Here is a 14,755-nt window from a genome sequence, read left to right as displayed (position 1 = left end):
TAATACAAATTAAAATATGAATAGATCGTACCTTTCCATCTTTTGCAATTCCTGCCACCTGCCCTGTTGCCATGGTGACTCTATCAGGATGTACCGCAAGGCTGAGAAAGAGATTAGGAAGAGACAGGTGAGTCACCACTTTGGATTCTTGGTCCTCCTGTAATAATACTCGGCCCAGAGGAAAGGGGCAGAAGCTGGGTGGAGGATAGAGTTGGAGCAAAGTAGGCCCAGTTGTATGAAATGAAAATGAAAATCGCTTATTGTCACGAGTAGGCTTCAAATGAAGTTACTGCGAAAAGCCCCTAGTCGCCACATTCCGGCGCCTGTTCGGGGAGGCTGGTACGGGAATTGAACCGTGCTGCTGGCCTGTCTTGGTCTGCTTTCAAAGCCAGCGATTTAGCCCAGTGTGCTAAACAACATTTGTGAACAACATTTACACTGTTTTCACTTAACAGATTCTACTTTTGTTTTTTTCTACAAATTTAGAGTACCCAATTCATCCCCCCCCCCCTCCCCCCCCCCCCCATTAAGGGGCAATTTTAAAAAAATTAGAGTACCCAATTAATTTTTTCCATTTAAGGAGCAATTTAGCATGGCCAATCCACCTACCCTGCATATCTTTGGGTTGTGGGGGGTGAGACCCACGCAGACACGGGGAGAATGTGCAAACTCCACACGGACAGGGACCCAGGGTCGGGATCGAACCTGGGACCTCGGCGCCGTGAGGCAGCAGCACTAACCATTGCGCCACCTTGCCTGCGCCAGATTCTACTTTCTTCAAGGGCATAATGTTTTGCTCTCCAGAGAGGCACACTGAGAGCGAGAGAGAGAGGCACCCTTACAGACAGAGACAGACAGACTCTCTTTCTCTGTTGCGTGCAGCACCGTAGCACAAGTGATTAGGTGGATGGGCCACGCTAAATTGCCCCTTAGTGTCCAAAGAGGTTAGATTGGGTTACGGGGATAGGGTGGAGGTGTGGGGCTTAAGTAGGCTGCTCTTTCCAAGGGCCGGTGCAGTCTCGATGCGCCGAATGGCCTCCTTCTGCACTGAAAATTCTATGATTCCGTGTACAGCGAGAGAGAGAGAGCGCGAGTGACGGACGCAGAGAGAGCGCGACAGAATGAGAGATAAACGAAAAGACAAAAGGAAAAGCAGTAGAGAGGAGAGGAAAGCGGAGAGATAGAGGAACAAGAGAAACAGCGGGAGGGTCCCTAACCAAGGAATTATGGATGTTTTATTGCAGCTTCATGTTCCTCAAGAAACGCTGGATGTGAATGTTACCTCTGAGCGGGGACAGCATTGACCGATGGATGGAAAAAAACCTGTACAGCTGCGATCACTGCGTTTCCTCCCTCCAGTCCCAATAACTTCTGGTCAAGGTGTCCGTGCGTCAGGAGAGAGCATTCCACACAATCAATCCTGTTACCCGTGCTTTCATTCTTTCACGGGGCATGGCCATCGCGGGCTCGGCCAGCATTTGCTGCCCATCCCTAATTGCCCCTCGAGAAGGTGGTGGGCGAACTCTCGAACCGCTTGAAGTGTTGGATAATGTAGACTTGCGAGGTTAACATATACCACCAACACTGAGGAAAGTTCAACTCTATTTTATTAACTAACTATGGACTAATAGTTTACACAATGCTAGTTTAACTAGAGACCTACGCCTTGTCCGAAACAGTTGATTCTCTCAGCACGTGGTGTGAGTCTGTGCTGGGCTGGATGAGTTCTTGTTACACAGAGAGGCAGCACCCAGAATGAGCGGGAACCGTGGTGCCCTCTGCCTTGAGTGTGTATATTCTAACTGGTGATTGGCTGCGGTGTTTGTGCATGTTGATTGGTCCCAGTGTATGTCCATCAGTGTGTGTCTGCGCCATGATATACTGGTGTATATTTATGACACCGCTGTCGTCTAATTTCTAACATGCGTGGGGTTGCAGTGGAGCCGGGAGTGCAGGAGGCGAAAGGCCGGTGTTCTGGCCTTTGCGTCCCTAGTAGCCCGGCGGAGGATTCTTCTTCAGTGGAAGGAAGCGAGGCCCCCCAAGCGTGGAGGCCTGGGTCAACGATACGGCGGGGTTTATTAAATTGGAGAAGGTGTGGGGCAGCACGGTGGCCTAGTGGTTAGCACAGCTGCCTCACGGCGCTGAGGTCCCAGGTTCGGATCCCGGCCCTGGGTCACTGTCCGTGTGGAGTTTGCACGTTCTCCCTGTGTCTGCGTGGGTTTCGCCCCCACAACCCAAAGATGTGCAGGCTAGGTGGATTGTCCAGGCTAAATTTCCCCTTAATTGGAAGAATAATCTAAATTTTAAAAAAAGAAAGAAAAAATTGGAGAAGGTGAAATTTGCCCTAAGGGGGGTCAGTGCAGGGATTTTTAAGGAGGTGGCAGCCATTCCTAGATCTCCTGGCAGAACGGTAAAAACAAAAGGTCAGAGCAGCAGCAACCCGGGGTGGGGGGGGTCTCTTTGCTTTTGTTTTGGGTTGAATCTTTGCTAACGACGGGCGTTTATATATTGTTTCTCTTTTGTATATACCGGGGGGGGGGGGTTGTACTTTTTGTTCTTTGAATTTTCTGTTACTGTTTTCTTTTTTGTGAAAATGTGAAAATTTGAATAAAAATTATTTTTGAAAAAAATTTCTAACATGCGAAAGCTCGGCTGACTTTCAAATGGCGGAGGTGGGGTGGGTCCATACAGCGAGGTGGTTGTTGCGGTGGGGCACTAATTAGAGCCTTCGTAGCTCTAAATTCGCTGATCGGTTAGCGCATCAGCGGGCAATATGGGGCCCTCACTGGTGGACTCCCCTTTAGTGCGAACATGGTTTGCCAGACGCCGAGAAGTGGTGGCGACTTGATCAGTTCGGACACGGATCTCCTGAATTGGTGTGAATTTCCTGAACTTCTCATGGAGTGGAAAAGGTGCAAAGCAGCAGTCTGGCGAGCGGCCCGAGACGCAGTCTGGGCCTCAGGGTGGGGACCCGCGATGCCTTTAGTGAGGCAAGGAGGTGGGGCTGGCCAAATGGCCAACGATGGTGACCCTCGACCTCCAGGGCCGAGGCGGGCATGTACCAACAAGGACAGAGGCCACTAGGCCCGGACAGCCGGCCGGGAGCACACAAGGCCGTCGAGGGACGTGGCTGGAGGCCCAGTCACCCCGAGCGAGAGGTGAGCAGAACGGCCGTCGGGAGGTGCGAAGGTGGCCAGGGAAGTGCCGGCACCGTGTCTCGGGGAACCTTCCAGCAAGAGAGAGCGAGGGAGAGCAAAGAGGGAGAGCCCCAAAAGCCTCTGCTTGGTACACCATACCAGCGGGAGTGAGTCGGTCAGAGTGTCCAGTCAGTAGCAGAGATTTGGTGGCTGGAAGACAGGGAAGCTGTTTCTGAAAGAATGTGTGATACTACAACTAGGATTGCCAGCCCTCCTTGGGTTGGTGGGGAACCTCCAGGAATCAACATCTCATCTCACAGCGAGCCATTAATAGAATATTCGAAAGACACAAAAGGGTAAATCTCTCTCGGGGGGAAATATAAAGAAAGGCAAACGGTGGACTTTTTTTTTTTAAAAAGGGACAAACCTTTATTTGCTATCACAATGACAGCCAATTTGCAAAGGATGGATAGGTCAGGTTAGTCACTGTATGATATTCCTTTCACGGCCACAAGGAGGCACAACTGCATCAACTCCCAGTTACAGTCCCAAGACCAGGAATGTGAAAGAAGTGCTTTATCCTACACAGCCAGGTGCCCGTCACATTACTGCGTCAAAAGGTTGTCAGTTCAAGTCCCACTCCGTAGATTTTGAACACGCAATACAGACTGGCATCCTCACTGACGTCACCAGTGCAGCGCCGAGGGAGTGCCGCACTGTCAGGGGCGTCGATTTTCTGCTGTAAAAAGTACTCAAGCGACTAGGGGTCCCCCACAAGGGTATCTTGCTTCCTGCTCAATGCTGCTGATCACCATCGCTAAACTTCAGTGGCCAGAGATTGCACGAGCTAGTAATTGGCAAGTAATGTTCTGAAACTGCTCTGCGTATAATAAAAGGGAGTGAGTGATGGGAAACAGTGGGCTAGGTCAGCGGGCTACACACCATGATTAGGCGATGGCTTGACCTTAGTGATCTTCTGCCCCATCAACAGGTCCAGGCGGTGGGCGGCCGAGGGGGGGGGGGGGAGTCGTCTGCCCCTCTACCACGGCTACGTTCGTGGCCGGGTTTCCCTGGAAATGGAGCACGCAGTGTCCACTGGCACCATCGAGGCCTTCCATGCCCGGTGGGTAACGCGGGGCTTGGGGTCCATTATCGACCCTCTTAACCACATTTTGGTTTGGAATTTTAGGTTTCATATATGTGATCGGTTTCTGTTTAAGGCAGTATCCCTTTAAGGAGCTGTCCCTTTAAGGAGCGGTTTCTGTTTAAGGCAGTATCCCTTTAAGGAACTGTCCCTTTAAGGAGCGGTTTCTGTTTAAGGCAGTATCGCTTTAAGGAGCGGTTTCTGTTTAAGGCAGTATCCCTTTAAGGAGCTGTCCCTTTAACGTCCCTCAGTTTTTTTGATTTATTTTAAACTGGTTATTTGATTGGTCTTAAAATAGGGATATTAGTGAATCATTTGAACAGCGCAGTTAAACCTTACGTCAAATCTCCCAAATGGTTTCAGTCAGAGTTGGTAACCCTAGCGACAGCCAGTTGTCAGCGTTGGTTCAACAGGTCTCACAAAGGGCTATAGAGGCTTCATTGGTAACAGGTAAAGATAGGCCTACGTCCAAAGTCTAGCCCAGGTCAGAAGCTAACTCCCTGCTGGAGCACCCCATACCACTCTGCCTGTGCGGCCCTGCGATGCCCCCCCCCCCACCTCACTGTGGGCGGTACTGTTCCCCAGGTCCCACGTTAACCCTCGCTCTGCCGAACGCCTCCCGTATGCCACACGGCCGGGGCTCCCGTCTGGAGACGGGCACTTTACTCACCATTTCACGTCGTCGTTGTGCCCGAGATAGTGCCGCTGGAGCTGTTCCTCGACGTTGTACAGCACGACCACCGACGCTATGAAGTAAACAATCTCGCCCGTCGGCAGGAGAAAGAGGTTGGCGCGGCAATCACGCCCCCGATAACCATAGCTGGAGGGACTGATTAAGGCTTCTAGACGAGAGGACTGAAAACCAGAGCGCCAAGGGAACTACAATCATTAGAGGGTCAGACCTGATCAAATTAAACCAATGGCATTTAACATTGAAAAAAAATTACATTTTGAAAAGGTATTGTGCCAGACCAGCAAATAATCCGTAAAGAAATATGCTGGGCGGTATTCACCCCCCTCCCCCCCGAAACCAGCGCTGCGAGAATCGCGGCATGCCGCCCAGAGATACGCCGCAAACGGCGAGCGCCGATTCTCCGGCCCGGATGCCGGCAGAAAAATGACAGTCGCGCCAGCACCGTTCACCCCTGGTCGCTGCCGGCGGGAACTGTGCGGGAACGCTGGGGGGGGGGGGGGGGGCTCCGATGGGGTCTGGCCCACGATCGGGGCCCACCGATCGGAGAGCCGGCCTCTCACATCCTCCTCCTCCCCCCCACCTCCTTCCACAGCCGGCCCCAGAAATCGGTGTGCCATGTTGGGTCGGGGCCGGCGCGCGTAAGAAGTTCCCCGCACATGTGCACGATGGCGCGGCCCAACTGCGCATGCGCGGGCTGGCACAGCGCCAAGGAGGCTGGAGCGGCGTGAACCATTTCCAGCACCGTGATGGCCCCCTGTGGGGGCCAGAATAGGTCATGCCCGGGCCCTGTTCGTGCCGTCGTGAAACGTGACGCCGTTCACAACGGCGCGGGCACTTAGTCCCGGGAGCGGAGAATACCGCCCGCTATACCTTACTGCGAGAGGAATGGATCATTGGCAAGACCACGGGTGGGATTCTACCGACACCCCCGCCAGGTGGGAGAATCGCCGGGGGTCGGGCCTGTGCCGTGGGGGCACTCTACCCTTCCGCACCGGAGGCCGTGGTCCTCCGCCATTCCCAGTGCGGAAGCGAATCTCTCTGCGCATGCGCGGGGATGACGCCAGCACGCGCTGGCACTCCCACGGGTGCGCCGACTCGCGCGGAGGCCCTTCGGCGCTGGCTGGCGTGGCGCCAAGCCATTTTCCCGCCAACCGGCGGGGCGCCAACCACTCCGGGGCGGGTCAAGCCCCTGAAGAAGGTGTGGAGGGTCCTGCCGGGACCCCCCCCCCCCCCCCCGTCCCGCCGGGTAGGGGTGAATCCCGCCCAATCACAAATGCATCGCCCAGTTTTGGTCTCCTTATTTAAGGAAGGGTGTGACTGCATTGGGGCCGATTCAGAGTAGGGTTTACAGGATTGCCACCTGGAACGAGTGGGTTGGCGAGGAGGGAAGATCGGGTTGACCAGAACTGTTTTCGCTGGGGAGGGGGAGTCCAGGACTAGGGGGGAGCCGTTTTAAAATTAGGAAACGTCCTTTCAGGTCACCGGAGGAGAGATTGTGCTCTCAAGAGGGTTGTGCAATTTTGGAACTCTCTCTCTCTGAGGGCGCTGGAGGCCGGGGGGTCACTGAATATTTCTGAAGGCCGAGGTCAGCTTGTTAGGCAAGGAGATCAAAGGTTATCGAGGGGTAGATGGGGAACCCGCCACGAACAGATCCGCCATCATCTTATTAAATGGCGGATGAGGCCCGGGCGGTCCACCTGCTCCCATTTCAGGTGTTAAATATCTGGTCGATCACAGACATCCCTTGCAAAACAGGGACTTTGACCATCACGTTCGCGTTCCCGGTGGATGACCTGTCATCTGCTCCAGTCAGTAACTCGGTTCCTCTCCACGGGTAATCTCCAAACTGCTGAGTGTGTCCAGCATTTTCTGTTCTTAGCTCAGCCGGCCAGGCAGCCAGTGTGGGGATCAGATTGAGGCCTACAGTGACAGGTTTGGCTCCTCACTCCAGCTAGGGGAGAGGGGCGGGGGGGGGGGGGGGGGGGGGGGGGTGTAGGGAGGTCTCTGCACCCAACCCGCTGTAAAGACAGAGCAAATAATCACCGGGGGGGGGGGGGGGGGGGGGGGGGGGGGGAGGGGAAACCTGCCTTCGAGCAGGCAACGGAGGACCGCCGAGAGTTCAGGAGCGGGATTGTCCGGCCTCCCAGCCGCGCGTCTCTCGGCAACGGGAGGCGGCAAGACACTCTGCTCCCGCCGCTGGGAATGGCCATTCCAGCCACCCCAAGCTGCCGGGAAACCCAGAGACGGGATTGTGCTGCCGGTGGGAACAGGGCACAGCCGGGATAATTCCGGGCGGGATCTGCAGTAATTCGTTTTTATATTAGACACGTTAATGTTTATGCCGGCATTACTGTGGTGAATGTAATTCATACTGTAATACATATTATACCATGTCACTAAGCTCAACATACGAGCAGTTGTGTTGCCCTACCACTAGGGGGAGTAGCACTGGGAATGCATAGGAGTTTGTACAGGGCTCCTCCCCCTGGACTGCTGTATAGAAGATTGATGCTGAGAGCCAGCCGACCAGTTCATCCTGGGTTCATCGTGTTACAGGTTGGCTCTGTTGTAAGTAGATTAAAACCACTGTTCATATCTTAAAGCACGTGTCTCGTGAATTGATGGTCTCATCAATTACTAAGGGTTCGAATAAAGTCGAGTGTATTTATGCTTACAAATCTTCGAATGAGACTTTAATCCTGATCTTCAGGCTTCTGGCAGTTCTTCAATTCCATATTAGGGTCGGTTTGCACAAGTGTACGCACACACACACACACACACACACACACACTCTCGCTCATCGCCTATTTTCTGACTACGCTATGGGGAGACACTTGCATTACAAAAAAAAACACAGATGAGACTTTGCAGCAAAATCAATTGTTAGGGTGGCCAGTGGAAGGTACGGGTGAGATTCTCTGCCCTCCCCCGCGCCAGGCATGACTCTCTGGTCCCGTCACTTTTCAACGGGATTTCCCATTGAATTCCACCCCCCCCCCCACCGGGAAATCCACGACAGGACTGGGAAATCCCAGCGGCGTGAACCGCCGGAAGATCTCGCCCGACCTCCTTCTCGAATAAACAGCCCCGTCGGTGGACCGGAGGGCAGTTTGAGAGCTCAAAGAGACTTTCTAGGAGGTGGGCATCGGAAGAGGCAACAGCGAGGGCCAGATCGCCAACCGCGGAACGTCCCGGAGCCTTTCGTGTAGTGCTGCTCAAGATTCAGTGAGTGGCCAGATTGGGGTCGGGGGGGGGGTGTGCGAGTGATGGTTTGGGGTCAAAAAAATCAGTCAATATCCAGTCCAACCCTGTATATTGGACACATCAAAAAAATAGTCTCAAAGTGACTTTGTTGTAGCTTTGAGAATATGGAGGATACACCCACTCCATCTTCAGCTTGTGGGTCGGCTGTTCCGTGCTGGCCTGTATCTTGTACGTTTCGGTCAATGCCTGCGGCACAAACATGGTGATGGGGCGGCCCCGCAGGAACATCTTCACGTAGCCCTCCTCTGTAAGGCAACAGGACAAAAAATGCAAGAGGGTGAGACAGCGGCGGTGTCCCGAGAGAGAGCCTAATGATTCCGCTCCGGATTGTCAACCCCCTTAACCCCAGCGTTCCCCCTTCCCCCACCACCCGAAGCACTTTTGTGAATGCTTTTCATGTTAAACCTGCGATGTAAACGGAAATTATCACCAATGCTGAGAATATTGTGGCTCTTGTAAAGTTGGAAATTTGACGAGGGGTGCCTCCACTTAATTAATTGTCTGCGAGCTCTTGGGGAGTGTCCACATTGTGCAAAGGCAACACTGCCTTTATTGTTATTTTTGAACTTTAATATTCCGTGGGGCGCACGCACAGAGCGGAGGATGGGCAGCGCGTTAGCACAGTGGTTAGCAATGTTGCTTCACAGCGCCAGGGCCCCAGGTTCAATTCCCGGCTTGGGTCACTGTCTGCACGTTCTCCCCCGTGTCCGCGTGGGTTTCCTCCGGGCGCTCCGGTTTCCTCCCACAAGTCCCGAAAGACGTGCTTGTGAGGTGAATTGGACATTCTGAATTCTCCCTCGGTGTACCCGAACAGGCGCCGGAGTGTGGCGACTTTTCACAGTAACTTCATTGCAGTGTCAACGTCAGCCTACTTGTGACAATAAAGATTATTCTTCTCATTAGGTGCTCAGATAATGAGACAATACTGCTGTCTGCATGCATTCAGTGGAGTGCAGCTTTGAGCTGTCCCACCCAGGGGACATGGCTGGAAATCCCCTTTGCTGTTGGAGCCAGCCCCCCTGTCAAAGCCAATCGGGTCTGATCGTGATCATAATGATTAGTGAAGTGAAAGCATGCAATCAGCACTCAAACAGACGCTCTACCGCCAGAGTGGTAAATTTAACAATCAGCCATCAATTCAGCTTCAACAAAAAAAAGTTCTTTAGCAAGAGTGCACCCTGGGAAGGTTAGAAGCAATTTAGTTTGGCGATGGCTCAGATAATTATGGTTCATGCAATCAATTGTCTCCCTTCGATGGAGTCACTCACCACAGGAATCGGCCATCCCTGGGTCTAGGCCGCAAAGGGATTTAATAAAAGCTTTTTTAAAACGGCGAAGAACCTTGACAGGCTGGAACACTGGAAGCCGCTGGTCGGGGATTTAATGTTTTAGTGGCCATTTTAAAATCAATAAAGGAAGAGAAGGGCGCGGGGAATTTTTTTTTAATTAGGAGATTGCGGGAGGAAAAAGGATTGGCAACAGGGTGGTAGAAATATCGAAAGATTTATCCATTCCATTTAGTAATGGACTTCCTATTGGTGCATTATTATCCATTAGTCAGAGGCTTATTTAGTGCAATGTTCATTGAATCTCTACAGTGCATCCATTCGGCCCATCGAGTCCGCATCAACCCTTGGGAAAGAGCACTCTACCCAAGCCCACGTCCCGACCCTAATCCCGGAACCCAGAAAGCCCACCTAACCTTTTGTACACTAAGGGACAATTTATCATGGCCAATCCGCCTAACCTGCAGGAGGAGGCCATTCTGCCCATCGGCTCTGCACCAAACCTTGGGAAAGAGCACTCTACCCAAGCCCACACCCCTATCCTAATCCCAGAACCCAGAAACCCCACCTAACCTTCTGGACACCAAGGGTAATTTATCCTGGCCAATCCACCTAACCTGCACATCTTTGGACTGTGGGAGGAAACCGGAGCACCTGGAGGAAACCCACGCACACACAGGGGAGAACGTGCAAACTCCACACAGACAGACAGTCACCCGAGGCTGGAATTGAACCCGGGTCCCTGGCACTGAGAGGCAGCAGTGCTAACTACCGTGCCACCCCACAATGTGTATGAACACTTCCGAAGTTATAGACTCCCAATTCCTCACGGATTGCAGCGGTAATAACCCATCAGAGACCCACGTGGTTGGAGCAATCGTTCTCCCCGTGAATTTCGGCGAATACGAGCTCCCCCCCGATGAGGGGGCAGGGAGCCCGAGGACATTGATGATTGAGATGTGCATAAAGTCGGCCAGGTGCGGAACCGACAGTGCAGACCCGGCCAGGATCTAATATACATTGTTGTAAACATTTAATTGACCAAGCTTTTGTTCAACCAACTCGGTCGGAGTTGGAGACAGAGTCTAGAAATTAGAGCCAGATCTTTCAGCAGTGAGTGTAATGAAGAAAGACTTTGAGCACGATCTACCGGCCGTGTCCCGCTGGAAGCGGGTAGATGTCTCCTCCAGGATTCCCGACGGCCGTCACGCCTGGCCAGACCCAACCACGCACTGTGGGCGGGACCTCGGCCGGCACGGCTAAGGGACTTTAAGAAACCATTCAGCCGTGCTGCCGCCCGGTCGATGAGCCACCCGGGCATCTTTCGGCCTTGCCGAGGAGACGCCAGCCGGGCGCAGTTCGGTACTGGCCCCCACAAACCAGGGCCAGGCGGAACGGGTACCTGGGGGAGGGAAGAGGGGGGGGGGGGGGGGGGGGGGGGGGAGTGCTCTCCCGGGCAATCGGAAGCCACCGGATAGTCAGCCTCCGGGGGAGGGTGACACCTCCTTGGTATTGGTGGTGCCAACCGGGCATCTTGGCACTATCAGCCTGGCATCCTGACAGTACTATCTGGGTGCCAGCCTGCCCAGGTGGCACTGCCAGGGTGGTGGCTGGCTGTGCCAAGCTGGTATTTTGCCCGCAGTGATCAGACGACCCCCCACCACCCAGAATGGAAACGAGAGTTAGGTCGCACCCTTAAAACGCACAAAGAATGGTGAAAGTTTGGAACTGCCTTCCCCAAACAGCAATGGAACGTCAGATCAATCGTTCATCTAATTTTTGTGATCCAAAAGGTATTAAGAGATCCCTTGGGGGGGGGGGGGGGGGGGGGGAAAGAGAGGAGGTTAGGTGACACATCGACGGTGATCTAACTGAATGACACCACAGGCTAGAGGGGCTGAATGGCCTCCTCGCCTTCCTACGCCCACGTAGCATACTCCAGATCTCAAATTGCTGCTCGTTATGAGTTGAACATTGCTGCATTCAGAAATCTGGGCGAATAGATTAAACAATCGGCCCAGCTCAGCAGTGCCTACCTCTGCCGAGGACTATTCTCAATCCACTGCCCCCCCCCCCCCACCCCGGCATTCACAAGGAGCCAATGAGAAGGTACAGAGCCAACACCTACCTGCATTGAAGATAGCATCCTTCTGTTTACTAAAACAGGGAGAGAATAGAAAATGATAATTAGAGGACAACGCCCAGCTCAAAGAAATACATCGAATTTCAATACAGTACAGTCAATCCCTTTGATGTGGATCACTCCAACAGGAAATCCTGAAGGATTTGCAAAACTATTTTTTGTCCAACTTGTGTCGGCAAATATTTAAAATCTCGCATGTGCATGGAGTCAGATTCTGATCACATCTATCGCTACCTCGCTTTTTTGTCAGGATGGCATCCAGCTGTATATTTTCGTGGTTGGCACCCGCTGCGTCACAGCGCCTGGGTCAGAGGTTCGATTCCCGGTCTGGGTCACTCGTCTTGTGCGGAGGTTGCACTTTCTCCCCGTGTCTGCCTGGGTTTCCTCCCAACTCGAAAACCCCCCCCCAAAACAACCCAGGCCTGAACTTGCAGTGTGTGGTGATATGATTTGCATAGCTGCCTGCCATTGGTGCAGAACACTGGCTTACCATTGGCCCTGGTCGGTCATGTGCCTCTCGACCGATTGGTTGAGACCAGTCATGTGACGGCTCCCCGATTGGTCAGGAGGCTGAGTTAACCCCGCCTCCAGAGCGAGGTATAAATACCCAGAACGCCCGGCGGTCGTCCATTTACTGTAGTCGACCGCAGGGCTTTCTTCTAGCTTATTAAAGCCTAACGTTTGTACAGCAACTCGTCTCGCGTTCGATTGATGGTTCATCACAGTGCGTGCTCGTGGAGGCCTCAGCTGTTGGCTCTGCCTCGGCCCGCGCTACGGAGTCAGAAGACCGTGGGTTCGAATCCCACTCCAGAGATGGAGCGCAGGACCCAGAATGGCACTCGCAGTGCAGTACGGAGGGAGAGCTGCACTGTCCGGAGAGTCACCTTACCAACAAGACAAGGCCCTGCCGGACATCAAGGGCCTACTGGCCATCATTTCCATGGGGGATGTAATAACCCTCACAAGACCCAGGGGGATGACCCAATTGATCTCCCCGTGGGGCTTGTGGAATAGAGCTCCCCCCCACCCCCCCCCCAACCAATGGAGGGGTGGAGGCTCCGCAGCTGGGGTCACGGATCTGGTGCCTGAAAGTCGGCCCGGATCAGGACCGGCACGATCGGTAGTCCCGGCTGCGTCATTTACCTTTGGCGTGCCAAGAATAAACCTTCCGTTTGTGTAACCTTCCCGGGCTCCCCTGCAGGTATTAATAATCAGGGAGCAGAGGGCTATTCCCGGGTTTCCCGACCACCGCTCACCCAACTTTGCTCGCGGGATCAAAGGCTAGCCTCACAAGACCAAAACAAAAAAACAAAACAAAACAAAACAATATAACAGGAATGCGGAATATTTGGCTAATGGTAAAATTCTTGGTAGTGTGGATGAGCAGAGGGATCTCGGTGTCCATGTACATAGATCCCTGAAAGTTGCCACCCAGGTTGATAGGGTTGTGAAGAAGGCCTATGGTGTGTTGGCCTTTATTGGTAGAGGGATTGAGTTCCGGAGCCATGAGGTCATGATGCAGCTGTACCAAACTCTGGTACGGCCGCATTTGGAGTATTGCGTACAGTTCTGGTCGCCTCATTATAGGAAGGACGTGGAAGCTTTGGAACGGGTGCAGAGGAGATTTACCAGGATGTTGCCTGGTATGGAGGGAAAATCTTATGAGGAAAGGCTGATGGACTTGAGGTTGTTTTCGTTAGAGAGAAGAAGGTTAAGAGGTGACTTAATAGAGGCATACAAAATGATCAGAGGGTTAGATAGGGTGGACAGCGAGAGCCTTCTCCCGCGGATGGAGGTGGCTAGCACGAGGGGACATAGCCTTAAATTGAGGGGTAATAGATATAGGACAGAGGTCAGAGGTGGGTTTTTTACGCAAAGAGTGGTGAGGCCGTGGAATGCCCTACCTGCAACAGTAGTGAACTCGCCAACATTGAGGGCATTTAAACATTTATTGGATAAGCATATGGATGATAAGGGCATAGTGTAGGTTAGATGGCCTTTAGTTTTTTTTTCCATGTCGGTGCAACATCGAGGGCCGAAGGGCCTGTACTGCGCTGTATCGTTCTATGTTCTATGTTCTAAAACAAAACACAAAAAAAAAGGAGGGAAATTTCAACTTTAAAAAATTTAGTTCCTATCGGGACAGCTAATGAAGAAGAGTGATTAAGAGATTGAGAAGTTGATGTGTTCATTTTTCTTTTAAAATCATAGAATTTAGTGCAGAAGGAGGCCATTCGGCCCATCGAGTCCGTACCGGCCCTTACAAAGAGCACCCTACCCAAGCCTACACTTCCACCCTATCTCTGTAACCCAGTGACCCCAGAATTTACAGTGCAGAAGGAGGCCATTTGGCCCATCGAGTCTGTACCGGCCCTTGGAAAAAGCACCCTACTAAAGCCCACATCTCCACCCTATCCCAGTAACCCCACCCAACCTTTCTGGACACTAAGGGGCAATTTATCACGGCCAATCCACCTAACCTGCACATCTTTGGACTGTGGGAGGAAACCGGAGCACCCGGAGGAAATCCACGCAGACACGGGGAAAACGTGCAGACTCCGCACAGACAGTGACCGGGAATCGAACCCGCGACCCTGGAGCTGTGAAGCAACAGTGCTCACCTACTGGGCTACCGTGTTGGAGCATAGGATAGTCACTGGAAATAGTTGGAACTCTGCATTCCAATCCGCCCTTGGTTGCCATTCCAATCCGCCCTGGGTTGCCATGTCTTCGACTGTAAAAGCTTCCCAAATTCCAGATCCCAAATACACGCTGCGCAAAAAAGACAAAAAAAAAGTTTGCCTCACGCCACCTTTTTTATCAATCGCCTCAAATATCGATGTCCACAGGTTCCCCCAATGGGAACCCGTCTACTGTGTCCGGGCCTCTCCACCCCACCCCCCCTCAAATCCTCTCTGCTCCAAGGAGATCAGCCCCAAATTCCCCCAGCCCATTCCCATTCCTGGAACCAGCCTCGTAAATCTTTTATGCTGGTAATGAGAGCAGATGCTGAAATATTTATGATGTAGTTGCTGCCGATTTATCTCCCACAATACAGGCCCCCAATTTACCCACCGACATTTATTT

At 52.8% G+C, this 14,755-nt stretch overlaps 1 protein-coding gene across 3 annotated transcripts in view; it reads right to left on the bottom strand.

Annotated features, from left to right (window-relative positions):
• Positions 1-14,755, bottom strand: part of eml2 (EMAP like 2) — a 118,927-nt gene that overhangs the window by 41,116 nt on the left and 63,056 nt on the right. For all 3 annotated transcript variants that reach the window (XM_038785919.1, XM_038785921.1, XM_038785922.1), the window contains 4 exons: positions 11,654-11,682; positions 8,355-8,484; positions 4,952-5,101; positions 32-101 (listed from right to left, as the gene is read on the bottom strand). In XM_038785919.1, coding sequence (XP_038641847.1) covers positions 32-101; positions 4,952-5,101; positions 8,355-8,484; positions 11,654-11,682 — 379 coding nt within the window. The remainder of the gene's footprint in view (positions 1-31; positions 102-4,951; positions 5,102-8,354; positions 8,485-11,653; positions 11,683-14,755) is intronic.

The sequence above is a fragment of the Scyliorhinus canicula genome, chromosome 27 (assembly GCF_902713615.1).
Source record: "Scyliorhinus canicula chromosome 27, sScyCan1.1, whole genome shotgun sequence".
Classification (NCBI taxonomy): domain Eukaryota; kingdom Metazoa; phylum Chordata; class Chondrichthyes; order Carcharhiniformes; family Scyliorhinidae; genus Scyliorhinus; species Scyliorhinus canicula.
Note: the sequence above shows the minus strand (reverse complement) of the source record. Positions and strands in the feature narration are given on the sequence as shown.